Consider the following 25,775-nt stretch of genomic DNA (forward strand, 5'->3'; position numbering starts at 1 on the left):
TGGTGCCTCGCTTACCTTATGCCTACTACGGTAAAGTAAAGTACTAGGTACATCCGAAAAAAAAGACCCTATCACGGAGAGGGCGCCAAAACCAACCGCACCGCCGTTCAACCGAAAGCGAGCGAGCGATTAGAGTTGACTACTAGTTACCTCATAGCACTCAAGCGGTGAGGGATCCACCCCCTATCCATCACACCGTCCAGGCGAGTTCGCCGAGGACCAGTCCCGACCAAGTATTTACCCAACCCTCGTCTGGGGCTTCATGCGAAGCCCTGCATTAGTTACGATGCTCTACTCTATCGACCTAATCCCTCTTGTACGATACGATACGGTGCCCGATGCCTACCTACTTTACCACTAGCGATTGCAAACCAAACACCGTGTATGATGTAGGCATGGGGGCTACCAACGAGTGCGTGAAGAATTGGAGGTTTGTAAGCTTCCCCCGATTCGTGCCATGGCCCGCGAGTCCGAGACATGTCGACGCGAGGCGGCGGGGCGGGGCGGGGCGGGCGGCGGGGCGGCGGGGCGCCGTAGACCGCTTGTTTTTTTGGACGGACGCCGGACGGCATGCAACTCGAAGTCTCAGAGTCTCAAGGTCTCAGAAGCTCAGAAGCTCAGGGTTTTATATCGCCATCGGGCGGGGAAGGGGATTCCGGACGTCGTGCTGCGCGACTGCGGCGGCGATTGGCAGGTGGGGAGCCAGCCACCCAGGCACTACATAGACTACATCCTACATGCACTTTCCGATGATTGTATTGCCATGGCGCTCAATATCGTGGGATACTGGTACATACTTTACTCTGCACACTCTACTCTACATATGATACTAGGTGCTCAGTCTGAGGGGACATCTGCGACTCTGGAGTCTGCATGGACACCTCGTACATATTCCACATATCTACATTACCACACCCACTCGTCTCGCACCCAAGGGCCAAGGCAGATTACTCAGGCATCCGCATCCTATGCGCATCCCCACCTCGTTCGCATTCTCGCCCCCTCCCCGTCCTAACATCCCAGCATTCCCTTCCTTTCCCTGAAGAAAAAAACAGGTCTCAGAGACCGTAAGACTCACGACTCACAATTCACGACGGACGGTGTACAGACTTCGCACACAACGTATGACACTGCACGACACTGCACGGCATGTTGTCCCAACCCAAGCTCCAGATTTGAGCTCCTGGATACCTATCTACCAAAGACGGCAACCAGCTCCCTGCGTATAAATCCGCCCCACCCCGCTGGGCGAAGCACTGGGAGGGTAGGTGGAACGAGAAGGAGAAGGAGAAGGAAGCTGGAATCGCTGGAATCGCTGGAATCGCTGGATAGGTAGGTAGGTGCGTTGGGGACACCGAACGAGTTGCGCACATGAACGTCCGGCACGATGTTGGGATGGAATGACTGATTATGGTGTTGATTCGCAGCCTTTGCCCAGCGACGTTACCGAATGGGTACGAGTACGATACCAATAGATCGAATACCGTACGGTACGGTATATCAACAGTTAACGTTACGGATCCAATACCGGTACCGTGGAATCAACTACGCCAGTGGTCTTGGTGGGCTGAGGATACTTAAGTACATACTTGCAGCGAATAAGCCGTGATTCGGTGAGTCTACCAGACCCCCACCTTTACGAATTCCTTGCGGTTGGCATCTTGGGGCAGTTGGACGGCACGCCCACCCACTTCTGACTTTCGAAAAAAAAAACATTCAGACCCAAGTGTTTGCGCCAGATCCCGAACCCACTCAATCCCATAGTCGAGTTGTGAGAATGACATTGCCATTCTACTACCTACATAGTAGTATCTACGAACACCAAAGTAGTTGTGGGTCCGAGAATCAAAAAGAGCTGTGAACACTGAAAACCCTCGGTCGCCCACCTGCTACATAACGAGCATCCCGTGTTATTGCAGACTTTGCCCGTTGATAGTAATTCCGCATTAAAAGATGGATTGACTCCGAACCAAAAGGAACCAGCCAAAATAAGGAAACATCCAAAGAAAAAGGACTGCTGCAAGGAAGCAAAAGGAATGGGCTCGAACCCGGATTTGAACCGGGGACCTCTCGCAATTGATGCTTAGGAGCGACCCTAAGCGAGAATCATACCACTAGACCATCCGAGCTATTGAGATGGCCACTCAAAAACAAATGTCATCAACCAGTGCGCAAATCACTGAAGGCAAGAATCCAATAGCCCACCTACAGTTGGTAAGTACATCGGTGACAAGGAGCCTATTTACCAGAGTTAAGCGGCGGTGTGTCCGAAGATGACCGCAACTGTCGCAACTGTCGCAACTGGAATTGAGCCATCCACCGCTACGGTTGTGAACCGTGGTGGTCAAGGACTGAGGGTGGACCTTCAACTTTCAAGAGATGGATGAAATTGCATGGTGCGCCGGAAGGGCCATTGTGGCTTATTTTGTATCGGTAGTAAAGACCTGAGGATAGTGGGCGCCAGACCAGATGTATACTCGCAATACAATGATTAAATTTCGCTTCTCATATCTCCAGCAACCGTACATGGTTCTTGTTATCGGGTTACAGTCCAGCATGCGGCGTTCACACCCTGAGATCCATAAGATGAGATAATCTGGGCAATTCCTCACGAAGCACCAATGAATACTGCACAAATGCAGAGTTGAAGTCGCTCGTACATATGTACCGGGATCATTCTGCCGCGCCGGGCTACAGCGAGTGACGTTGTATGTGTCGGTTCGGTTAGGCTGTTCGCTAGATACTCCATCCAATAACGACGACCACACGCACGACACAACAACACCCGCGATTAACATCCTCACCTTTTGAAATGCTCAATTTCATCTCCGAATGAGAACTCTTATTTGTTTGTTTCTCTAGAATAACTCTACAAGACGAAGTAGTTAGCGATCACTATCTTTGCTCACCCGAATTTGTATGTAGTTGACGCCGGACGTGATCACTCGACTCGGCAGGAACTCCCAAGATCTTTAGGCCACCACTTGTTACAACGCCCCTGAAAGTATCACAATAAGAGGTTTATCTACAACATGAATCCAACAGGCTCAGCGAGAAGCTATAGATTACCTTCGGAGGGTAGAATCCGGACAGAACCGAACAGCGCCGTACATACGGTTTATACTACCAACCCCAAAACCGATAAATATCCTTTCCACGGGCGTCTAGATATTCTGTCTTCAAGGCCGTCCATCTTCATCTCCAAATCACAACCTGCACCAGCGAGTGCTCGCACCTGTATGCACACGCGCATTCTCTCGACCGAACCGAAAACAACGTTGACAGGGTCAGTAGTGCGGTGCGCAAAGGGTTAACCACGTATATATAAGCCAGCCGCATCATGAGATATCAATCAGCTCGGATGGTCTAGTGGTATGATTCTCGCTTAGGGTCGCTCCTGAGCATAATTGCGAGAGGTCCCCGGTTCAAATCCGGGTTCGAGCCTGGTCTTCACTACTTTGCTTCGCAGAGGTTTTCTTTTTACTGGTGCAGATGAGCCCTTTTTACTGGCGGGGACTGGTGCACTGATTGAGTGAATGCTGCCGTGCCACTGCCACGTCGACGAAGATACTAGTTGTAACGCATGTCCGCTCCGGTGTTCTTTTTTGGTGAACGTTCGTAGCGGCAAGTAGCTGCGGTGGGCTGACGGCCGTCGGCGACTGGCATTCACTAGGGATCATGTATAGTACCTACTACTAGTAGTAGTGCGACTGGTGATCCCCGGCGGTTCCACGGCCGCCCAACCTTATTGGCAGACGACCGCTGTTAGGTACATACATACGGAAAACCTACCAAAATGGCAGAATCCCGCATCGGAGGCAACCAACCGCCCCGGATTGCCGCTTGGGTCGAGTCCGTACACTACTGGTACACAGTTCGCCGGGTCATTCATTCGAATTGAGTTGACCGATGGAAGTATGTATCAGTATACTTTTATACTTTTATTACATACCTGAAACGCGGTTGGTTCACGATGCTGCGTATTTTTACGTACTAATGTACGGCTCGGAAACTTCCGCGTTGTTTCGCACTCGGCCGAATTTTGGACGCTCAAGGATCCGAATATTTTTTTTGGCGGCGGCGGGCCTAGTTTCGATTTTGGTCTTGTCCCCGAGGAACCCCGGGGGTGTGTATTCGACACTGCGGGAGGAGTTTCGGGCATACCGTTACCTATTCTATCGGTGCGACGGTGCCGCTTCTCTCCCGTGCGCCTCGACTCAAATCGATGTGAGCGATCCGAATTCTTGAGTAGCAGTCGCGGTGTTCGTGGCCGATTCGTGAGTGAAAAGCGTCCGCCGTTCCAAGCCACAGTGGACGATGCGCGACTGCTTGCGTAGGGAGAATATCAGAGAAAGGTTTTCGTTTTCGTCTTGTCGCTGTTGTTTCCTTTTTTCGTTTCCTTTCGTTTCCTTTTGTTTCTGGATTGATTGCATGCTGCCTTTGGGACCGTAGATGATAGAAACGTACACACTTCTCCTAGTGTTATTTGTAACCCAGATGGAGATCTCTGTGCAGCAACTCCGCCTTACTTGCCGGGCTGTTGTACGCGGTTGCAGAAAGGTTGGATCGAGCGCTGCGGATGGTAGCTATGATGCCTGAAATGATGTGCTCGCATTATTTTAGCATTATTGTTAGTGTATATCAACCAGCTCGGATGGTCTAGTGGTATGATTCTCGCTTAGGGTCGCTCCTAAGCATCAATTGCGAGAGGTCCCCGGTTCAAATCCGGGTTCGAGCCTGTTTCTTTTGCTCTGGCCACCCCTGTTGATAGGGGCCGTTGTTTTGCCCGCTTATTCTCTTGCCTACCCATGCGGTGATGGTGGTGCTGGGATATGGCCGAGAGTCATTCCCACTTGCCATGACTACTACGGTACGAGCGGCTCGAGTCCTCGAGTCTCGAGGGATTGCCTCTGCTTTGCTTTTGTCCCCGTTTCACCACTCACGCGAAAGACCGACGGAAACTCATAGTCATACCTAGCCCGAATGTTCAGGAAAACGAGTGATCCACTGATCCCATACCACGCGCAGTCATCCTCACTTCAGTCTTCAGTCTTCGGTTTCCAGTTCAGTTCAACTCATATCGATTCAATCCATCATCCACAGTACATAGTAGGTACACTGAGTCACCGACTTGTATCATCACAACCGACTCGACTCGACTCAAAAACACAAAAGACATCCGGCGACAAATAGCCAGTCCGGGATGGATATTAGTTAGCAGCACTGAAGCGGCCCCTCTCTCGGGCTTTTACACCTCACACACTCTTCCTAGCTCAAAAAAAAAAGTAACAGTGGAAGAAGCAACAATCCATAACGGCAATGAAAACAAAATCGAAAGAAAAAGAAGAAAAGATTTGTACATAAGTTAAGGACAAAACTTCAAACTCATGTACACCCACCACCCATCTAGAGTACCACCCACTCACTCACCCACCGTGTCTTCGGTGGCCATGCTATGTACCAACCAACCTTCGTCAGATATTCATCCCCCCATGCAAGCCATCTCACCATTCTCACCATGCCCCCAGTCCGTCCGTGATGTCCGTGATGCTTATCCCCATCATTCGTTGTGAAGCAAAGAAAAAAAGAACCAAACGAAAAACTCAAAAGCAGAGAAAGAAAGGAACAAAAACGAAACGCGATTATTCTCCCCTGCCCTTGCCCTTAACGTCCTCGCCCCACTGGATACCTCCTCCACCACCGCCGGCAGGTTCTCTCCGTCTACCGGGCCCAGCTCCACCCTCGAGTCTGCCTCGTCCGCCTACCTCCTCGTCACTGTCGCTCGCCCCCTCCTCGGCGATTCCAAGCGCCGCCTCTCGTCGTCGTCGTTCCGCAGCGGTCTCCTCCTCCCTGCCGTCGCCGGTCGTCGCCGTCTCCTTGGGTCTAGGTGCGTTCCTGGGTGCACTCCTGGGCGGGGAAACCGGTCTTTCCGGAAGTGCCGAGTTGTCCTTCGCACCGGTCTGTACACGTAGACGATCCGCCAGGCCGCGAGCGTCCACATCCATGCTGACGCTCGGACTTGCCAGTGCCGCACGGGCATGGGGATCCATCATCTGCAGCTTCTGGAGGAACTGCTGCTTGCTGAGTCGTCGGCCACGTTCGTCGTGCATGCGGAACTGTTGCAGGCGGCTGGTGCGGTCCTCGTCGTTGCCACCCATGGAGTAAACAGTCTTTGCGTCGTCATCGTCGTTGTCGGCTTCCTCGTCTGCGGCCTGCTTGGCGTTGCGGAAGAAGTTCATCTTCTGTGTCCAGCCGGCCCAGGTTCCTGTCGAGCGACTACTGGACTCGCCCCCGGCGCTGCCGGAAGATGCGCCGGGTCGCTTGTCCTTTGGTAGCTTATACCGGCGAATGACTTCTCCGTCCTCGTCCTCCACCACAATGTTGTCGTCGAAGCGGTATGCCCATGCGGGTCTGCGGCGCGAGTGGCGGCCTTCGGCACGTGCGGCATCAAGCGCGCTTTGCTCGTCAGTAACATAGGTAGGGGTGCTGCCGTGGTGCTCATGGGGGTGCGGGATATCGAAGGGGCCGATGTGCTTGTGGTCTTTAGCGTCGGGTGTCTTCATCTTGCGGATCACATCGCCCTCTGGGGTTTCCAAAATGATATTGGAGCCCTCTTGGTACTCCTCGACGCGCTTCTCATTGAAGTCTTCCCTGGACTGCTGTTGCTGAGTTAATCGTGGTCGCTGCAGAGGAGGCGTGGGTGAGGCGGAGTTCATGTTATCAATGGGCTCGGAATGCACGCGGCGTGGAGCGATGGCGGTGTCAGAGATTGGCCCACCAGGTCCGTGGCCGGCTTCCCAGTTCTTACGGCGACGGGTACGGATACTAGCCGGCCGGCTGGGGAGAGGAGTGTCATCGTCGATGGTTGGGCGGGATATGAAGCCGCCGGGAATACCGCCGGCAGGTGGAAGCGTGCCGTGAGGGAACTTTTCGTCTGAGCTCTCGTCCATATCGGGTTTGCGGATCGACATGGATGCCTTGGGCGTGAGCCTCGGCAGTCGGGAAAGCCAGTTCGGTTCCTCGTTGGCGGTGGTGTACGACATGGTGATGCGCATAGTGTTGATATGCTTGCCCAGTGTAAACACAGCGATCGAACTGCCATGCACGAGAATCGACGTCAATATTAAGAACGTAGTGATCGGCCAGATCAACTCTATGACCATGTAATTCTTGCTGCCCGGGGGTGGTAACACAGCCAGTGGTGTGGTCTCTCCAGTCTCGAGCTCAGCACGTGCCAGGATAGCTACGAACACAGCACCGACACCGATGGGACCAAAGTGGCCGGCGAAGAGAGCTTCGCGCCACGTCTTGATGTCCGGTATGACTGGCTTCAGCGCAACCATGATGGGAATCCGACGGAAAAGAATGACAAATATTGCTATAACGATTAGTCTCCATGGCGTGATCTCCCAGTCGGGACGGTTGTACGAGGCCCAGGGAATGATGGATCCAAAGTAGACAAAGAAAGCCAAATTGAGCAGCAGATCGATGACGTTGGATACGTGCGACTCTTCGGTCTGTTGCGAGAACCAACCGTCGTTCGAGAAGGCGACACCAGCGGCGAATCCTACCAGGAGATCGTCGAGACCGAGCATAGAGCCGGTTCCCGCGCACCAAAGGGCGAGCACAAAGTAAAACACGAGGAAGGACTCCCGATCGATCAGGTTCTTTCTCTCGGCGTACTTGATGGCGTGCCGTCCCACATATCCCACACAGACTCCGTAGATGGCGCCAAAAACACACTCGTAGAGGACGGTGAGACAGAACCAGTGTTCGAAAACTTCGGCGGCGTTGGGTCGGTACTTTATCAAGTAAAGCGAAAGGTACACGAACGGGAAAGCCATGCCGTCATTGCATCCAGATTCGGCCGACAGTAGATCTCGAAGATGCTTGGGAATCCGCTTCGCAAATCTTCCCTTTCCGACGACCGAAGATGCAAGCACAGGATCCGTTGCCGTAACGCAGGCGGCGCAAGTGAGAGCCTCGAGCCAGCTCAACGACGGGATCATCCACCAGATAAACAGCGACGTGATGAGCCAGCCGTAAGTCATGACGGGCACCAGCAAGAACAGCACCGATTTCCAATGTCTTGTCATGTATTTCTATCTTGCGTCAGCATCCATCAAGCAAAATCTGCCCGAGCAAAACAAGAGTGTCTTACCTTCGGCAACTCAACACCGACAGCAAAGCACTGCACAACCAAGACAATTCTCGAGCACTCCAGGGTGATCTGATCCACATTACCCCAATCATTCGGTACGAACAATTTCGCTCCAATAGGTCCGAATATGATTCCACATATCGTCGCAACAGCTACCACCACCACCAAGTCAGCATTACGATCCACGTCCTCTCGTTCCGCAAGACTCCCTGGGAAAACCCACTGGCTTCACCAATGTACAATTTTTCCTTGATGAAAAGAGAACATAACATGAAAATCGAAGTGAACCCTCCAAGAATCGTATATGCCAGATGCGGCCTGTTGATCTGGTAGGCATCAGTAACCGGTAAGAATTCAAGTCCCATTTTGCGCAGCAAGATATGGAGAGAAGGAACAAAAAGAAGAAAAATGAGCGATTAGTAGCACGGAAGGAGCAGAAAGAATAAGCAAGTGAGAAAATCCACATCTATATGCCATATATATCATTTGGCCCATCCTCAGTGGACCAGACATTCGGGAAGGGTGGCTCGGCCTGAAAGGGGAGACATGACGAGTTCGTGCCCACAACCTCGGCGTGTCGTTTATACACCCCCAAACACCAGCCAGGCCCTGAGACCTCAGATAGAGAACCTCGAAAGTGCTGGATAGCAACCATCTTCCCAACCGACCACGCACACTCCCCCAGTTTATTTTTTTCCCCTCTCGTCCATCTTTTTTCTCTTCCCCACTTCGCCGAGAAAAACCAGCGCATTCCAAAAGTCATGGCAAGGCTTGTCTTGTCTTGACATTGTCGACCATCCGATAGGCGACGCATCGCCAAGTCCGCCGAGCCACGGAACCCAGCTAGGCCGGCTCGCTTTCTCGTTCTCGTCCTGTGAGCCGGCCCCGGCAGATCTCGAAATCGGCTCCGTCTACGCGATGCAAACTCGTCTCTCTCCACAGGAAAGAAAACAAAAACAAGGGGAAAACAAGGAAAAAGCAAAAATGTAGCGAAGCAAGAAAAATTGTGGGAAAAAAAATCACCGACGCAAAAGAAACGGAAGCCGCTTGCCTCGTTCACAAACTCACATTCAACTGGTCCCACGCCATCGCGGCGGCGGCGGGCTATTCACTTGTATAGACACGTGCGGCCCTCGTCGTCTCGGCTTATTTCCGTGCCGTGTCAAACTCGACAACTGGGCGAAACAGCTACAGAACGGGGAGGCTTTGTCGGGGGAGGGTGTTCACTCCCGCTTCTGCTGCTCCTCCACTCGTATCGCGTGTCTCGTGGGAGAATGCGTGTGTGCGCCGTCTTCGGCTGCCCGTCGCAGTTTGTGCTGCTCGTGGGTAGCACCGGTAGGGTAGAACACGATCTCGGTGGTGGTGGCGGCGGGTGTAAAAGGTTTCAGAAAGAGTTCGACGAACGGAGGCGATATGTGCGTGCTCGGGGACTCTCAAGTCCGGGTATTGTCTTTCGAAGAAGAAGAAGAAGAAGACAGGTAGATAGATATAGTGGACCGGACCTTTTTCTTCGGCCTTTAAACCCTAAATCCTGCGATAGAGAAAAGGCAATTCCTGTCAGCAAACGACCCGACCCGACCGGACCAACACGAACACCAGCCCCCCTGGGGATTACCCACAACTTTTCTTTCGTTAATTCCGTGACAACGAGGAGGGTGGCGGTCGACGGGCAGAGGATGGGTATGTAGTGATGAGAATGGGATTCGATAGGGTGCTAATTAGCTCACTAACTCATCAGTAGTAGCAATAGTGGGTAGCGGCGGCGGCGGCGGTGGTGGTGGTGGTGGTGGTGGTGGTGGTGGTGGTGGTGGTTGGCTGCGGTGATGACGGAGTTCTAACAATCGCGGGCGGCCCGCGAAACGAGTGCGTACTGTAGATTCCACGCGGAAGGGAAAGAGAGGATGAGTGAATAGAAGTTGAGCCTGGTCTATTACGACGGCGGCGAATCGAGGCAAAACGAGCAAGAGGAGAGAAAATAACTTGCAAGTTTCCCAACCGGACTGGGTCTTGTCGCTCACCTTATTTCTTTTTTTTTTTTTGAGTTTCCATTCCTCCATCCCTCCCTTCCTCCCTCCTTCTCTCCCACCACCGTCCAGTCACCGCCCGTGGTCGCTTGCTTGCCTGCCTGGTGCTCCACCAACATGCAAGTTATTAGTTAGCGAACCAACCGGCCGCAGCACCAGCCCTCGCCGAGCCATCGCCATCAGCTTCCAAGGCCCCGAAGTTGTGTCTTCAATATGGCGGATGTCTTGGTATTTCGCTAGAGGGGGAATTCCACGGGAACGAAAACGGGCAAACCCGAAAGTCTCAGCCGATACGCTATGTAGCGTGGACTGCATACAAACATACCGGAGTCTCAGCCGCCAAGAGCCGCCGGCCCCAATTAGCTGGGCGCTGGCCTTCCCCATTTCGACGATAATATCTCGGAACTGTTCTTCGGAGCCAGTGACGCTGCATGACGCCGCACGAACGCCGGCAAAAGAACCCCACGCCGCAGCTCGAGCATCTCGAGGTCCCTCTGCACTTCTGTAGGCACCGTGGTAGGTAAGCCATCGGTCTGTCTGTTTGGATGGCCGAGATGGATGTGGATGCGTGAGCTTTACCTCACCTCACCTTACCTTTACCTTACCTGACCTTGCTTCACCTTACATACCTTTACCTTACCTTGCCTTACCTTAGACCTCCCGAGAACGCGAACGAGCGAATGGATGGGCGTGCGGATGTACATACACATCTGGGGGATAGGCACATGCTCTAAGTGGGTAGAGCAGGGCAGGCCCTGGGGCTTACCTGTGGACCGGCCATTCGTAAGACGCAGGGCCGGGACTAGAGCATGTAGGTAGGCTACGGCACCAATCCAGTGAAGTACCGTGGTTGAAGGCGACAGGACGATATCAGAGTAATCATCCTTCCGGACTCGCCGTGCCGTAGGTAGGAAAGCCCACGAGGTCGTAACACAATGGGATGTAGAAGAAGGCCGAGAGAGTGTAAAAGGGCGGACTGACAGAGCAGAGCAGAAAGCCCTAGGTAACCTCTCCACCCCCCTTCCCCCACATTCGCCACTCCTCCGACTCCTCCGCCTTCCTCGCCCCATGACCATGGACCAATAACCCACAGTGCCTTGTTTCCATATTTCCGTCAGTCTGCCTTCCCAAACATCTTCTCGAGATTCAAGCAAGCATGGTTCGCGGTATGTAAAGTATGAAGTTGTCGACTACTCTGTGTACTCTGCATACAGGGAAGATGCGATCACCGTCACCACCACCACCATCACCACCACCGTCATCATCATCACCACCCGCAGGCCGCAGCCCCACTCCCCACCCCTCCCCACTCACTCCCCGTGCGCTCCTCGGCGAATGCGCACCCACAAGGCCCGGAGAGTATTTACACAGCACTTTACTATTCATACCTGTGTATACTGATCACTGCATGCAAAAACATCTCCATACAGGTACGCAGAGCAAGTAAGTAGGTGGGTAGAGCGCAGAATCCCCGCAGCAGTCATGGATACAGCACGGAACTGACTGAATATGTAGATAGATAAGCCTACCAGCATCCCCCCATCCCTTCCCTGAGCCCTCCCTCTCAAGTCTCGAGTCTCCACTCTCCACTCTCCAGAGTCCACCGGCAATATATTTCTCTCGAATTCCACAGCACGCAATCGGCATCACAATCGGATTCGCAATCACAATCGCAGTCGCAATGCAAAAACAAACCCAAAAAAACCAAAACAAATCATCACGAACATATAACCTAATGGGCAACTGAAATAAGATGCTGTTAACGATGATGCTGTTGATGCTGTTGATGCTGTTGATGCTGTTGATGCTGTTGATGCTGTTGATGATGCTGCTGATGCTCATGATGCTCATGATGATGCAGATATCTATCCCTTCTTCACTCTTCTCGAGCGTATCTATGCTCTCTCTCTCTTCCACTCTCACGCTCATCCATCCATCCATCACATCAAATCCCCTCATCACAATTTCCCCTCACCGCTTCCTTCGGCCCATCCATATCCCTCTCCCCCGCAGTGACAATGCATACAGTGACTCAAAAAAAAAGTGAAAAAGAAAAAGAAAGAAAAAAAAAGAATACGAAAAACGAGAGACCTTGAGAAGAAGAAGAAGCAGCAGGACCTGGTATAGGGAATAATAAGGACACAACGCACGCATACTTAGCGACAAAGAACGGAACAGAAAGGAACCGACACCACTAAAAATCCGATAGTCGCCAAAAAAAAATACTCTGTTTTGCGAGGCAGAACTCTCAACTCAGGAACATCACACAAACGCCTTCCCACCCCGCCCACCATATCATATCCTATTCCCCATCCACCATCCCCACCAGCAGCAGTAGCAGCAGCAGCACACTCCTGCATAAAAAAACAAGAAGAGGAAAGGCTTCAAGCCTCTGTCCGGGTAGTATGTGGTCACGGGACCTGATGAGCTGTGCAGCATCCTGTGTACGTCATTGTACCCGTCCGCAGAACTATACGTCCTGATACAGCAGCAGCGGCTCGCCCACGTTCTCGATCTCTGGTATGGTGCACTTGAGGTCGAAGGCTTTGGACAGGACAATCTTGAAGATCTGAGAAACGAACCATCGTCAGCTCCTCTGTCTGTACATCCACCGTACCAAAGTTTCAAGTTTGTGATATACCTTCTGGACGTTGATGCTGTGACTCGTGCTGCTGAAGATCAAGCTCGCCTTCATAGCTCTCGCAAACTTCCGTGCCTGCTTCGAGATCTCTTCCTGGTCTTCTCGCGGGAAGTTCACAAAGTGATCGTATTTCGTGCCCACCAGGAACGGTATAGCAGTCTGTTCCACACAACACGTCATATTAGCCGCAATCACATCACCCCCTTCAGCCCGCCGGCGTGCGTGGTGCTGTTCCCGTAGTAGAAGACGCACCTTATTAAACCCTCTCGCCTGCCGGTACCACTCCTTGATGGAATTGAGCGTGCTCTTGCGAGTGAGGTCGAACATGAACAGAATCGCGACGGCGTCGTTGCACACGAGCGGCAGCATGTTGACGAACTCGCGCTGGCCGCCGAGATCCCAGATTGAGAACGTGATCTCCGTGTTCCTGATCGAAATTGTCTTTTCCATGAAATTGACCCCTATCCCCGAAATATACGCATCAGCAGACATTCTCCACACCCCCGAGAAGAAAAGCCGCGCGGCCCCCCTCCGGGACGGGAGGCGACGGCGGTGTAGACAGTTGCGCCCCACGGATATGGAGATGGCTCGTACCTAGCGTCTGAATGTAGTCCTCGTCGAAGCTGCCTTCTACGTATTTGACCATCAAACTTGTCTTTCCGATCTGTGCGTCGCCCACCATGCCCACCTTGATCACCACGCTGTTCTGTTTCTGTTCCGCCGCGTAAGCCGACGACGACCCACCACCGCCGCCATTGTAGTAGCCTTCACGATCCCCCCCTCTTGGCGAGTTCGAGAACCCTTGCTGCGGCTGCTGTGGCATCGGAGGCGGCGGAGAACCCCCGTAGTACGAGGCGTCCGAGGACCCGCCGAATCCCGACGGCATCGACGTGGCAGAGCTGCTGTGGTAGTGCCTCGACGGCGACGAGTAGCGGTCTGGAGTCGGCGGCGAGTGCGGCAGCGACGACGGTAATGTGGGCGCGAGCGGGAGCTCGGTGGTGCTGGGTGGGCGCTGCAGGTCGTGCACGTATTGCTGCTGCAGTTGCAGCTGCAGCAGGTGCGGCTCGTCGTGGAGACTGTCGGAGGATAGGGGCTCCATCGTGATGTCCGATGAGGGCGGTCGTTGGGGGGGGGTCGTGGCCATTGTCGCGGTATCTTATCGTTTGGTTTGGGAGTTCGGTGCGGGACGGGGCTTGGGTTGGGGGTTTCGGGGTTCAGATTCTGGGATGGAGATTAAGTTGTTGAGCCGCACGATGGTAGTAGGCTCGCCTCGACGGGAGCGAGCGAGCAAGCAGAAGCACAGCAACAAAAGCAAGCCTAGAATGTCGGGACTCGGGCCAACTGCAGGACGCGGGATAACGTATGTGCGGGGAACGGCGGGTGTCGGTCGGGGCGGCGGGGGGGATAAGTTTGTTCGTCACAAGTCTCCGTAGGGGGGGGGTTAACGTTGTTAGTTGGGGTTGGGGTGGAGAGTGGTTGGAAGATGCGATGGGGCTTCTGGGAATATTTCTTTCGCGTCTCAGCAACAATCCCTATGAAAGTCGACTACGAATCGACCGCCCAGACATCAAGCAAGATGAGCTCAGCTGCTGAGTTGAGTTTGGGTGATTGCCAAAGACGTCGATGGCTGGATGGACGGATGCGATCGTCGTTGGGCGGTAGGAGGGAGAGGGGGAGCGAAAGAAAAGGGATGAGGTGAAGGAGAGAAAGCCCTAACACGAATCGATCAATCAACCGATCAATCAAGCGTTGTATAATATGTATGTCGTTTAATTTCCCGCGATGGTGATGTTGGTGGTGGGTGGTGGTAGTGGTGGTGATGATGTGTTGTTCAACTGTTCGTCGGTGGGGTCAGATCATCGCCCACCCTCCCCACCCAGCAGCTGCAGCCTTGCGGCAGTTTGTCCCACCCAGCTTCTGATCAAACTTATCGCTCTCCCGCCCGCCAGGAAATGCACATTCCCTTTGTGTGCCGCTCTGGCTACTTTCCGCATGTAAAATTTGTCATTTCGCGGCGGGATCCTGAAACTCGGTTCGCCGTCACGTGACGGTCCGGTTCAGCCCACCAATGGCAATACTTCCTCAGCGGAGAAACAGCTGATTCGTTTCAGATGGGAACATTTCCCCAACGATGGAGGCGCCAAATAGGAAGGGCGAACCATTGCCGATGCCGATGGCTAAAGTCCCCGGTACGGCCGAATCGGGGCGGGATGCGTTCATATCAACTCACTCGAGTGTTTGGGTCTGCGTCCGGTTCTTGAAGTTCTCATCAGTCGGTTTGGATCGACAGGACTTCGATTTACCCAGTAAAAAGTCGTAGCCGATGTCTAAAGAGTTGGAGGAAAGACTCACGTCCGTTGAATCACGCGTTGTCGAGTTCTGGGAGCCGGCAGCCGGAAACGCTCATTACAAATCACAACTTCGTTAGTAATAAAGCCCGGTGTGATGTCTCCTACCAGGCCTATCGGAACAAAATATAGTATCCAATTCTTTCCTTGATGGCTCCTACTCGCACTTCATTAACAGCATAACAGCTACAGCCGTACTCAACGCCGGCCTTATCTACAGCCAGCCCATCCCAATCAAGATAATCGTCGGCACCCAGCAATGAGGAGAAAAGATTACGCTTCACTTCGGAGCGATTCAAGAAATATGAGTACAGTACACTTGGGCTACACTGTTTGATGACATCGAAATCAATACCTGTGTTTGTACTTGATCTCGAATGCTATCCAGTGAACACCTTATCCCCAGCCCAACCGGATCGGACCGGATAAGCACTTCGGAATCCGTTGACATCGGCTACTGAATGCACGCATTGGCGCTTCGCTAGATTGCTATTACGGGGATTGGAGACTCGTGGGAAATTATGCTTATTTTCTGAGTCATCCTCAAGAATGTTGCTCGGTTTGCTCCTCTTCGTACGAACTCTATCCCTTCTTTGGTATATTTTTGTCTCCGTACCAGTTGATACGAATGGTAAGCTCCTCGATGTCTCCTTCACCTCGATCACTTGTAATCAGCCGATAAACACTGTACGGCTCGGGATTATATCTCGGCTTCTCGATGTGAGCACTCCACGGACGAGATGCCGGATCAGCACACCCTTCGTTCCCCACACGCCGCATGTGTCCCAGATGACTCGCCGTTTCGATTTCCAGGCTTTGCTCGCTAGTTGTTCCATCGTTCCCCAGCACTGCACAGTTGGCCTCGGTGTCCGTACAAAAAAGTCCGTAACAGCATATCTACAAACAATTATTGAGGAGCATCGTCACATCAGACAGAAAAAGAAGAGCCTCGAGGACCAAGGAGCAAAAGAAACGGGCTCGAACCCGGATTTGAACCGGGGACCTCTCGCAATTGATGCCTAGGAGCGACCCTAAGCGAGAATCATACCACTAGACCATCCGAGCTGATCTGTGTCATGTGACTTTGTAATACTTATATATATAGAAATTTCTTAGAGCAACAGAAGAAAAGAGGGAAGTCATTACTCGGCAACGGCGGGTGTCAAAGGGCTGTCAATGTTACTGTCAAAGTCGCCGGGTGGCGCCGCGCATGAGTCACGTGGAAAGACAGCGGAAACTTCGAGGCGAGAGGAGGTGCTTCGCTCTACTCAAGCGGTAATGGGTTCTAAGTAGGTATCCTGACTCGAAGTCACCATAGAGAAAGTGCACGCTGAATCCGCCGAAACACCCGTTTCCCCGACAAGGACCGATCGGTAAGGCTGTCTTGAGTATTGATAAACATACCTAGGCGATAGGCCGAATACCGAGGTTCATCTTTTTGATCGGGTTTCTGCCTGCTATCAATCCTATGTACTGGATAGTCCGTCTCGAATCTCGATGCACCTGGAATCCCCCTCGTCGTCGATTAGCTGTGGACACCGCAGCACAAGGAGGTTCTTGGTGCTTTTGTCGCACTCACCGCCGTCCCAGCCATCGCAGCCATCTATATCGACAGCCACTGCTTCGTCCGACAGACCACCACACAGTCAGGCCTTTGGTTCTCGTTCATCATGGCAACGTCTCTTTGAAGTGTAACGCTGAAATCCACGTGCCAGATGTACGCCGTTATCCATCACATATAGGTAGTAAGTCAGTTTTCCCAACCCGTGGCGGGCCTCACTGAAAACAATTGAAGACAGGAGCAAACTCCACAAGCAATCATTATGAGTTCAAACGCCAATATCACTCGCATTATAACTCATGCCGGACCGACTGCAAGATGGCCAGACCGGCGGGTCCGCGCCCATCTGATCCTCAATCCGATTCCGGTAATCGCCGGCGAACTCATCTATATCGGGATATCCCTCCAGATCTTGTGGATTTGAGTCCACAAATCATCAACGTACAGCATATATTGCCACATACCATGGGGCATTTTTACGTTGCGATCCAACCATCCGGCCTACGATGCCTTTCGTACAACCGAGGTTTTCAAGGCGTTGAAAACCCGGTCCGCCAACCAGGTTCGGCTAAAGAATTGGCGCACTCGTCTACATAACCTGTTAAACCAAAGGCACTCCGATTGGCTCACGCGATTAGATCCAGGCAAGTGATTTCATGATACTTGCACAATCATTCACTGAGGGCAACAGATAAAAGCTGGTTTTCTGGTGTGAACGGAGCCGGACTGTGAATACTGGTCAAAGCGCTCGTAACCGATGGCCATGACCCGGCAGACTTTGGTCGGCGAGTGCTATGTACAGGCTCGGCAGGAACGGCTCAGTGAAAATCCAAGAAGAGGGGTGACTAGAAGTTTAAATGTTGTACCTACCTCGGGATTTACAGCATGCGCGAGAATCACGCACAGTCGCCGACAGCACCGACGCCGCCGACACCACTTGTAGAGCCGGGGAAAACGTCATCTTATTAACGGTCGAGAGAGAGAGAGAGAACATCAATTATATTGCATACAGCCTTGCTACGGTAGCTAGCATATATACATTTTCTTGTCCGTGCAGAGCACTACCATACAGGTCGTTGCGGCGTTACTCTGTACTGAAAGCCCCCAACAAAAAAGAGGATGAGAATGCATAATAGTAATGGCCCATTTGCCGACACTCATCCCGAACAGACTCGCGTAGCCCACATACTCTGGACAGTACTATTACCTTTCCGCCGGGCACGCCAGTTCGGCTCCAGATAGTAGAGGCGTCACTCCCCCCAGGCTTCTCTGTCGCTCTCTTTTACGGAGACCTTCCTGCGCACGTCTGTTGTCTTCAAAAACCCCAGCATTACTTTGCCGTAGCACTGACCTATGAACAGGTTTAGTTACCATACGCCACTTCCACTTCCTCCGCTCCCGTCCAGTCTCCTTTGCCATTGCGAGTTTTGTGCTATGATAACGGCTGTGATCGTCACATGATATCAATCGCTCGGATGGTCTAGTGGTATGATTCTCGCTTAGGGTCGTTCCTGAGCATCAATTGCGAGAGGTCCCCGGTTCAAATCCGGGTTCGAGCCTGATTCTTTTACTCTGGCCTCCTCATGAGGGGCCTCTGTTTTGTACGACCTGTTCGTGGTGAGGTTGCTTCGGACAACCGGTGGTTGGTTGGTTGGTCCAGTGGGGGCTCCGATGGCTCCGGCGCTGGCTTGTTCGCACCGCCGTAGTGTCTGTGGCCGGCTACGAACTATATTGCAGCCGGGGGCGGGGTACCCGGTGAGTTGACTCATAAACGGCAGGGAGAGGAAGTGAATAAAATTTGGTACATAACGCTGTATTTTTGTTTTGTTTAATCAGTAATTGTACATAACGCTGTAAACGTGCCGGGTTTGGTTGGCCGGCCGGTAGTCCAACGCTCAGAGTCAGAGTGGAGTTGGTGCTGGCCACTGACCAGCCAAAATAATCAACGACTCGGTGATACTGGACTTTGCACGGCTGGTTCATTTTTGTTGAGCTGTCCCGGAAATGGAAGATGAGGGCTTTTCAGCCTGTCATAACGAGGTCCGGGTGCGGTTTGTCAGGCCTTTGTATGGCGACTTACCGGACCGTAGATGGGACACAGCAGCTACCCCCGGACCCGTACAATCGTCAACTCGTTGTGCCGTATGCAGTCAGCATAACCATTGGGTCAGATTTGTACTCATTCCATAGTAGACATCAAAAGCCCGAATGGTCTAGTGGTATGATTCCTGCTTTGGGTGCAGGAGGTCTCCGGTTCAAACCCGGATTCGGGCCCTTGAAGTTTTGTTTTGCTCTCAACTCTGTCCTTTCGCGTTCGTTGTTTTGCCTCCATGGATGGCCGGCCTGATTCGGTGAGTGGATGCGACTCAAATGGACTGACAACACCTGTCCCGACTCCCACGCTGGGAAGGACAGCCGCACCCGGCCTTGGAATACCTATGAAATGTAATGGGCGATGGGATAGTTTTTGATGAGTTGTAGGGCGGTTTTCATCCTTTGATGTTGGGCGGATTTATCGCGAGTCTCGTTAGACCGGCCCGGCAGCGAAACGTTGGTTGACATTTTGCCAATAGCTTAGCTACGTTTCCTCACTGAGCGACGCACGAACCGATGATTGCCAGCCGGCAGGCTTCGATAAAGTCTGGCTGAAGTTTTAAAATTTCTCTTGAAAAGAGGGATGTAGATGTTATGAAAGCAGATCCCATCAGTTCATCTGACCGCGTCTGGGCAAAAGAGCTGAGAGCGGACTGATTGAAAGTATTCTGTTAGTGCAGTCCAGATGCCAGAAAGCAAAAGACAAAAAATGAACACCGACGTCGACAGGATTCGAACCTGCGCGGGCGAACCCAAGAGATTTCTAATCTCTCTCCTTAACCACTCGGACACAACGCCTTATTATGTAAACAGTGCTGGGTTACAAACATGGAGCGTTCATAACGGCACATGAGAAGAACCAAATTGTGCGGACGCTATGTGCGAGCTGTCGACATTCCTGTAGTTCGGGATGTATTAAACCCCATCCAACTCTCGCTGACAGGCGAGGATGAGTGGTCGGAGGGGATTAGTGCTTTTAGCGAATGACTACGCCGCCTGAGGTCTCGGCCGAACACTCTTGTGAAGGTTCGGTACATCGACTAGGCGCCATATGGGAAGAACAGCGGTTGCCGTGGCCACCGCTAACCCGTCCATGCTGTGCCCGGGAATCTACCCGTCCAGCAAGTGCAAACCCAGATAGTCGGGAGTCCTGTCTCAGCTGGATGTCAATCCGCCTCAATGAACAATTGACTTTGTTCATTATTGAGTTCACAACGGTATTGTTTGAGCGCTCGAGCAGTTGCTGAAAAACGAGGGGGCTTCTGTGACCAGCAGCAGGTCGATGGTAGGAACCTGGGTTTGTCGATGTACGCAATGATCCCAAGTTCCTCTCGGTGGTGAAGGTATCATGAAGGCGAGATCAAAACTTAAGATTCCCGGCTGGGAATTTTGAGTTTCACGAAGACACGCTTCTAGACTGGTGACGGAGCAGGAGCCGGAGTGGCCCACGGCCGACTTTGATAAGAGTGGGTTGTAGTCAGGGGCGGATAACGCGGATCACAGGTCACGACAGAAAGGATCAGTTAAGAAAGTAAGAACGAGTCGAGAGACCCAGCATTAGAAGAAGCACACTTGGAGAAAGCAAAGAAGAACTAGGCTCAAGAAAGCAAGCAGCAAAGAAATCAAGTGATGAATGAACAGCCGCCTGAAGAATAGTGATGATGGATGATGAACGATAGGTGATGAACGGCACACGGCCTTGAGATAAGTGCGGCCCCGTCGGATTAAATATAACAGGTCGGCCAACTTTGGCCGCCGCCTCATCGCCGTACAACCGTCAAGAAGAACACGAGCGACCAAAACAAAACGGAAATGACGAGCAAAACAGACACAGGTCCCCCTCCCTCCTGCAGCCCCAGGTACGACAGCCGGTCCTAACGTCTTAACAACAAATCCGCCCAAGGCCCGCAGCCAAAGGTCGAAAAATGGTGCCAAGACGTCAGTTCCAGCTGCGTCCCACACTGGTCGGCTATGGTTGACTTTAATTGTATCAATGAATGACTTTGGTCCGAGCGGCCAGCACCTTATGCCCCCGCTTTGCTTCGAGCCCACCACCATAATCTTTCCTCCCCAGAGAACCCCGCACCCATCGACCTTCGAAAGTTCCGGTGCTAAAGATCATGTCGAGCTCTTTACTGAGCTTTCAAAGCTGCAAAGATTCGTGGCAAAGCTACACTGCGGATGAAAGGGTATCACAGCCCCTCCCAAACCGTACTGATGTATAATGTGGGAAGAGCTGACTCCCGCAGACAAATGTGATCCTCTATGTTTTGGGCATGATGCTCTACAAGATCGGCTTCGAATCGTTCGTTGGCTCCATAACGTTTGTATTCGTCCATGGCCTTGCTATTCCGTACACCGACTAATCTTGAGCAAAATCAGGAACTTAGCACTAGAGCTGTGGGGTGGCGATGAGCGCTACGGGAAACTTGGGTGTCTTCACGGAATGAACCTTTTATTCCAGGTACGCCGACTTCTCGGCAGCTGATAGCGACATCTTTCTGACAAACTGGTGTCCGCAGTGTATAGGTAGCATTGTATCAGCGCAAGTGCTGCGCAGACTTGCTGGTCGACAAGTGCTGGTACTTGCGGTTCTAACCTTCGCCACCATTCCGTCGTTTCTCATGATACTCGACAAGTGCGCCGGTGGAGACCCCAAGAAATCGGGAGCTGCGGAGGAGATCCATGGTCGGTGGGATACGCATATGCTTTTCCCTCTATACTGCATCTGTGGAGTGTGTTATGGAATGATTGAGTTGGTGAAGCGAGTGATCCCGAGAGATATCGTAGGTGGGGATGTGGATAAGCTTCGGCAGATTGATTCCCTGGTCTGTTGGTGGCGTTTGGATACTTGTGGGATTGTTGGTACTGATGGAGAGAAGGTGCATATTTTTTACGAAGCATCGGGGACAGGCGCGGCATTTTTCTCTTCCTATCTTCTCATGCGGCTGGGCAGTAACTACGGCATGATCTTGACACCAATATGCTTCCTCATCGCAGCAGCGCTCTGGTGGAAGATTGGTACTCTTGGATTTATCCGCGATCCAGACCTACAAGGAGTCTCGTTCCTCCAAAGCATCAAAAATGGCAATTACACTGTCCTCCCCAACTCACTTCTCAGCTAACCGCCACAGCTTTTCTTGACTTTGGCCGCTCCATCGTTCTCGGCGCACGCATAATCTTCTCCCGACGCCAGTTCGCCTGGCTACCGCTCGGTTACTCCTTGGCCCTTTATTCGCACCGCTACCTGGAGAACGGCCTCATCCCAGTGCTGGCACAGGGCTACTTTCACCAGCCGTCGTATACGCAGATATTGGTTGGCGGTTCCAACCTGGGCGAGACTTTGGGAGCACTGCTGGTTTTTCTGACGGGAAATTTATTGCCTACACCGATGCCGTGGTTGAGGGCAGATGCGTTGATGATGGGGCTGGTGTGGATACTCCCGTTCTACAAACCACATCTAAACGTAAAAATCCCTACTGCACCTAACATAGCTGCTGCTCACAGTATATAGTCAGATAGAACAACGAGTTCCAGTAATGTATGGCAGGTATGAATCTCAGCCCTCTGTTTCTTGGCGCAAGGATCTTTGAATAATTTGACATCTAGTGCGCTTGCATCTTCATCCCCCTCTCCCTCGGCTGGGCGGCCGGCGACGTCTCGCTGGTAGCCTACATTCAAGCTTCCGTTCCAGAGGACGAACCCCATGCGCGCATATCCTCACTAGCTGCGGCTATGTCCTGTACTTCCCCGCCCGCCATTCCCCCCAGTCCCTCGATCTCCACTGATACAACCAGTCCTCTACTCCATCTATATCGTTATCTTCGCCGTGATGACCCCGGCACTCGGAAAATACGCAGACGACAGCAGTGACGACAGCGCTCACGATACTATTCTGCATCTAGGCGGAGTGCAGTACTCAGTAATTGCTCTAGTGTTATTGGCTAGTACAGTTGTTCCTCGAGGATCGTGGAGCCTTAACCCTAAGTTGCCGAAGGAGAAGAGGCGTGTGGAGAAGGACAAGGAGATCGGAGAGGAAGAGGATAATTTTGAGATGCAAGTGATGACCAAGAAGGAGGAGGTTGTGGCGAGTAGCGTTTTGTGCGAGGATGGAGTCCAGCAGACAGGCGCCGCAGCGCCGGATACATTATTACTATAGACGGTGTATGTTCAGATGAGGAATAATAGGAACTACTAGAGAAGCTTCTAGTACCTATAGTCCCGAGATCCGAATGAAAGTATTAGACTTCTAGCCAACGACGTAGAACTTATTCCCAAATAACAGGGCGGACAATAAATCTGTTCATGCTTGAATATTGCACGTTTTGTCACTCGGCCCGAACATCGGACATCCGTAAGAATCTGCTGTATGCAAAATAAATTGATAACCCTCCCAAGCTATTGACCGCCCCGTCCAGAATCCAGTTTCGTCGGTGTTTGCCGGTCATGACTCTTCTCAGTTTCAAGCTCCAGTCCGACGTCGTTGACAGCTGTCCTGTCCGACGACGAGAGTTACCCAGACAGGCTGTTGATTCTTCCCACGTCCTCTGTGTTTATCTCCGAATTCTAGTATTTATAGGGAGTATTTCCCCCAGAACTTATCTGGACTCTGTGCTTTCGATTCTCAAATTGGTTCGACGTCGATTTTTGCTCAGTAGAGTATGAACAGGCCGCGTATCGATGTCGCAGCAGGATTCGTGCACCAGAGACTCAAGTGAACTCCCTCTTCGAACAAAGACGAAGTGGGATGAGTACATAAGGTGACCGAGTGAGCAGCTGCACCTCCAGCCACTAGCTATCACCACCCATCACCACCCATCATCACCCATCATCAGCCGGCGATGTTGCCTATTGTCAGTGAATAAAACTATTAGAACACTTGACAGACTCTCTAGTCACAGATAGTGATTTCCATATTCACAACCTCACAATAACCATACATTGTGAGCAGTCACTCCAGCCGACGGGTAGGGTATGGCCACGTGTGAGTACGCTAAGGGTACGCTAGCGCCGATCCAATGCTCTTGGAATGTTTCCACCTATATATTCACCGGTTCGCACTGTGGGCCATATCTTGTCTTGTCGTCTCGATAGCATGTTCTGATCCTCGGCCGTGGACCTTTGAGAGACTTGTTGCTAAGATGCTGGAGCTGGGGTATGTGTTGGGCGCGACCGGGGTAGACTGGCTGGTTTTGTTCGTGCATTTCGGTTTTGTTTTGATCGTTCTTGTCGGTTTGAGCGGTGTTGTGTCGGTGGAAAGTGCCAGCGCCGCCGTCTCTGGTGTAGAAGGTGTCCGCTGCTCTAGCTTCACCTCGCACTATTTAAGAGGGGGGTGGTCCGCACTTTGTTTCCCTTTTTCTTTCTTTTCTTTCCTTGCCCTCAGCATGACTCTACTTCCCACTTCTCTTCAACACACAACACACATCATCTTTCCAGCCAGCAATGGCCCATCTTCTCACTTATCCGCGACTTCGATTCGCATTTTCTTCTTCCGGTCGGAGGACCCCACGAGGCGTGTCCTGCAGGGCAAAGGTGAATGGATCTGTGGCTTCTACTTTACCACAGCCGACAAGGAAGTGAAGCTGTGGAAAAGATGGCACCAGACTTTTACGTGTACATACAGACGGTAACAGGATGGCGCAGCATCAGCATACCACACCTTGTTAGCGGGGGTATACTCGCGGATGATATGGTTTGTGCTCGGTCCCCCGCCCGCCGTCGACCATGGGAATGCTGCGGCGTCGATGCCTACAGGTACAATGCGCCCGGGACTAAGGAGAAGGTATCGACCGACAACCTGACACTGATCGTTGCTCCGGTGTCGATGATGTTCAACTGGACTGATCAGGTACGTACAACTCTTCTGGGCGATGCCTGTGATGGGGTGCGGGAGCACGGCTGATGGTTGTCTTCTAGATCGCGCAGCATGTCTCCAAGGAGAACCCGTTGAAGGTTGCGGTCTACTATGGGCCACGGAGACACTCCATAATTTTCGCCAACTACGATGTGGTGGTGAATAGTTACTCCACTCTGGCGGCTGATTTCGCTGCTCCAGGAAACAGACAGTATGTCCCCTCCCCAACCGACCCCCTCCCCCGTTTCATGAATTCCGCTGAACACTATGACCTTAGGACCTTCGAAGGGAGCTGGCACCGCCTAGTCCTGGATGAGGCCCACATCATCCGGAGCATTGAGCGCATGAACTACAAGGCCGTCGACGCCGTAAAGGCACATTCACGCTGGGCCCTGACGGGTACGCCTGTCGGCAAAGGCCTTATGGATCTGTGGCTGCTGATCTGTCTCCTACAGACGAAGGACTCATTGGAACATCGGGACACGTTCCGTGGAGATGGAGGAGGACTGGAGATGGAGGAGGACTGGAGATGGAGGAGGACTGGAGATGGAGGAGGACTGGAGATGGAGGAGGACTGGAGATGGAGGAGGACTGGAGATGGAGGAGGACTGGAGATGGAGGAGGACTGGAGATGGGCAGAGGTGGAAAGCGCAGGAGAACTGGAGATGGTTCGAATGATTGCGGATGATTATATGTACTTGAGGCGATTTACCGCCGTGGATGACGAATGCCATTACAATTACTTGAGGCTATGCACCGCCATTAATGATGAATGCTATTCTATGATGTATGATGTATGAGTGAGTATCCATCGTAGTTTCGTAGAACCGCGTACCGAACCGCCACAATACCTACTATACACACCCACATACATTCATAGTGACAGCCACCCGGCCGCGACACCGACCGTTTCGTTTCGTTTCCAGTCCGCTTCTCCCAGGTCCCCTGCCTTCTCTCCCTAGCCTTCCCTCCCTCTCCCTTGTGTCGTCTGCCGCCACCATGAGAGGAACACATGTGGGATAGATGCAGGATCTGATAAGATAGGAGGAGGAGAGGCAAGCCGGGTCGAGTGACACCGAACGTGTAGAGTAG

The 25,775-nt window shown here is 52.4% G+C and overlaps 6 protein-coding genes and 7 non-coding genes across 13 annotated transcripts; 6 read left to right on the top strand and 7 right to left on the bottom strand.

The window, feature by feature from the left end:
* Positions 1 to 2,039: 2,039 nt before the first annotated feature.
* BZA05DRAFT_t295 lies at positions 2,040 to 2,129 on the bottom strand. The gene has a single exon. It is a non-coding gene; the product is annotated as a tRNA-Pro (tRNA).
* Positions 2,130 to 3,355: 1,226 nt separating this feature from the next.
* On the top strand, positions 3,356 to 3,444 carry BZA05DRAFT_t286. The gene has a single exon. It is a non-coding gene; the product is annotated as a tRNA-Pro (tRNA).
* A 1,204-nt stretch (positions 3,445 to 4,648) lies between these two features.
* BZA05DRAFT_t287 lies at positions 4,649 to 4,738 on the top strand. Its single transcript has one exon. It is a non-coding gene; the product is annotated as a tRNA-Pro (tRNA).
* Positions 4,739 to 5,607: 869 nt separating this feature from the next.
* Positions 5,608 to 9,031, bottom strand: BZA05DRAFT_208863 (Sodium/hydrogen exchanger family-domain-containing protein). Its single transcript, XM_051479590.1, has 3 exons — positions 8,402 to 9,031; positions 8,162 to 8,313; positions 5,608 to 8,102 (listed from the first exon to the last, which is right to left on the bottom strand). Exons 1-3 carry the CDS (start codon positions 8,625 to 8,627, stop codon positions 5,643 to 5,645), a joined length of 2,838 nt encoding a protein of 945 aa, XP_051334943.1. The 5' UTR covers positions 8,628 to 9,031; the 3' UTR covers positions 5,608 to 5,642.
* Positions 9,032 to 10,737: 1,706 nt separating this feature from the next.
* On the bottom strand, positions 10,738 to 11,424 carry BZA05DRAFT_208869 (uncharacterized protein). Its single transcript, XM_051479591.1, has one exon. It carries the CDS (start codon positions 11,259 to 11,261, stop codon positions 10,782 to 10,784), a length of 480 nt encoding a protein of 159 aa, XP_051334944.1. The 5' UTR covers positions 11,262 to 11,424; the 3' UTR covers positions 10,738 to 10,781.
* Positions 11,424 to 12,399, bottom strand: BZA05DRAFT_208801 (uncharacterized protein). Its single transcript, XM_051479589.1, has one exon. It carries the CDS (start codon positions 12,142 to 12,144, stop codon positions 11,587 to 11,589), a length of 558 nt encoding a protein of 185 aa, XP_051334945.1. The 5' UTR covers positions 12,145 to 12,399; the 3' UTR covers positions 11,424 to 11,586.
* BZA05DRAFT_208800 (P-loop containing nucleoside triphosphate hydrolase protein) lies at positions 12,400 to 14,170 on the bottom strand. The gene is made up of 4 exons (XM_051479588.1): positions 13,421 to 14,170; positions 13,079 to 13,287; positions 12,827 to 12,985; positions 12,400 to 12,754 (listed from the first exon to the last, which is right to left on the bottom strand). The coding sequence occupies exons 1-4, from the start codon at positions 13,968 to 13,970 to the stop codon at positions 12,656 to 12,658; spliced, it is 1,017 nt and encodes a 338-aa protein (XP_051334946.1). The 5' UTR covers positions 13,971 to 14,170; the 3' UTR covers positions 12,400 to 12,655.
* A 1,979-nt stretch (positions 14,171 to 16,149) lies between these two features.
* Positions 16,150 to 16,239, bottom strand: BZA05DRAFT_t294. Its single transcript has one exon. It is a non-coding gene; the product is annotated as a tRNA-Pro (tRNA).
* A 1,965-nt stretch (positions 16,240 to 18,204) lies between these two features.
* Positions 18,205 to 18,294, top strand: BZA05DRAFT_t288. Its single transcript has one exon. It is a non-coding gene; the product is annotated as a tRNA-Pro (tRNA).
* A 643-nt stretch (positions 18,295 to 18,937) lies between these two features.
* On the top strand, positions 18,938 to 19,009 carry BZA05DRAFT_t289. Its single transcript has one exon. It is a non-coding gene; the product is annotated as a tRNA-Pro (tRNA).
* A 537-nt stretch (positions 19,010 to 19,546) lies between these two features.
* Positions 19,547 to 19,627, bottom strand: BZA05DRAFT_t293. Its single transcript has one exon. It is a non-coding gene; the product is annotated as a tRNA-Ser (tRNA).
* Positions 19,628 to 20,949: 1,322 nt separating this feature from the next.
* BZA05DRAFT_344678 (uncharacterized protein) lies at positions 20,950 to 22,988 on the top strand (the record flags this gene model as incomplete). Its single annotated transcript, XM_051481138.1, has 8 exons — positions 20,950 to 21,018; positions 21,079 to 21,152; positions 21,212 to 21,293; positions 21,352 to 21,657; positions 21,712 to 21,927; positions 21,951 to 22,295; positions 22,439 to 22,571; positions 22,627 to 22,988. The coding sequence occupies 8 exons, from the start codon at positions 20,950 to 20,952 to the stop codon at positions 22,986 to 22,988; spliced, it is 1,587 nt and encodes a 528-aa protein (XP_051334947.1).
* Positions 22,989 to 24,629: 1,641 nt separating this feature from the next.
* BZA05DRAFT_315391 (SNF2 family N-terminal domain-containing protein) lies at positions 24,630 to 25,156 on the top strand (the record flags this gene model as incomplete). The annotated part of the gene is made up of 3 exons (XM_051480368.1): positions 24,630 to 24,677; positions 24,755 to 24,894; positions 24,961 to 25,156. Coding segments are annotated over 3 exons (384 nt in total), but the record flags the coding sequence as incomplete, so codon positions are not given.
* Between the last annotated feature and the right edge of the window lie 619 nt (positions 25,157 to 25,775).

The sequence above is a fragment of the Tricharina praecox genome (assembly GCF_024521635.1).
Source record: "Tricharina praecox strain CBS 144465 chromosome Unknown BZA05scaffold_43, whole genome shotgun sequence".
Classification (NCBI taxonomy): domain Eukaryota; kingdom Fungi; phylum Ascomycota; class Pezizomycetes; order Pezizales; family Pyronemataceae; genus Tricharina; species Tricharina praecox.

Bases quoted from the DNA above. Each gene is read 5' to 3' on its own strand.
- BZA05DRAFT_208863 (XM_051479590.1), bottom strand. From the start codon at position 8,627: ATGTGGATTTTCTCACTTGCTTATTCTTTCTGCTCCTTCCGTGCTACT. The intron at 8,314-8,401 runs GTACATTGGTGA...TGGTGGTGGTAG, and splicing joins CTTTTCATCAAGGAAAAATT to CTGTTGCGACGATATGTGGA. The intron at 8,103-8,161 runs GTAAGACACTCT...GACGCAAGATAG, and splicing joins TCGGTGTTGAGTTGCCGAAG to AAATACATGACAAGACATTG.
- BZA05DRAFT_208869 (XM_051479591.1), bottom strand. From the start codon at position 11,261: ATGGTCATGGGGCGAGGAAGGCGGAGGAGTCGGAGGAGTGGCGAATGT.
- BZA05DRAFT_208801 (XM_051479589.1), bottom strand. From the start codon at position 12,144: ATGAGGGGATTTGATGTGATGGATGGATGGATGAGCGTGAGAGTGGAA.
- BZA05DRAFT_208800 (XM_051479588.1), bottom strand. From the start codon at position 13,970: ATGGCCACGACCCCCCCCCAACGACCGCCCTCATCGGACATCACGATG. The intron at 13,288-13,420 runs GTACGAGCCATC...TTTCGGGGATAG, and splicing joins GGACTACATTCAGACGCTAG to GGGTCAATTTCATGGAAAAG. The intron at 12,986-13,078 runs GTGCGTCTTCTA...TGTGTGGAACAG, and splicing joins AGGCGAGAGGGTTTAATAAG to ACTGCTATACCGTTCCTGGT.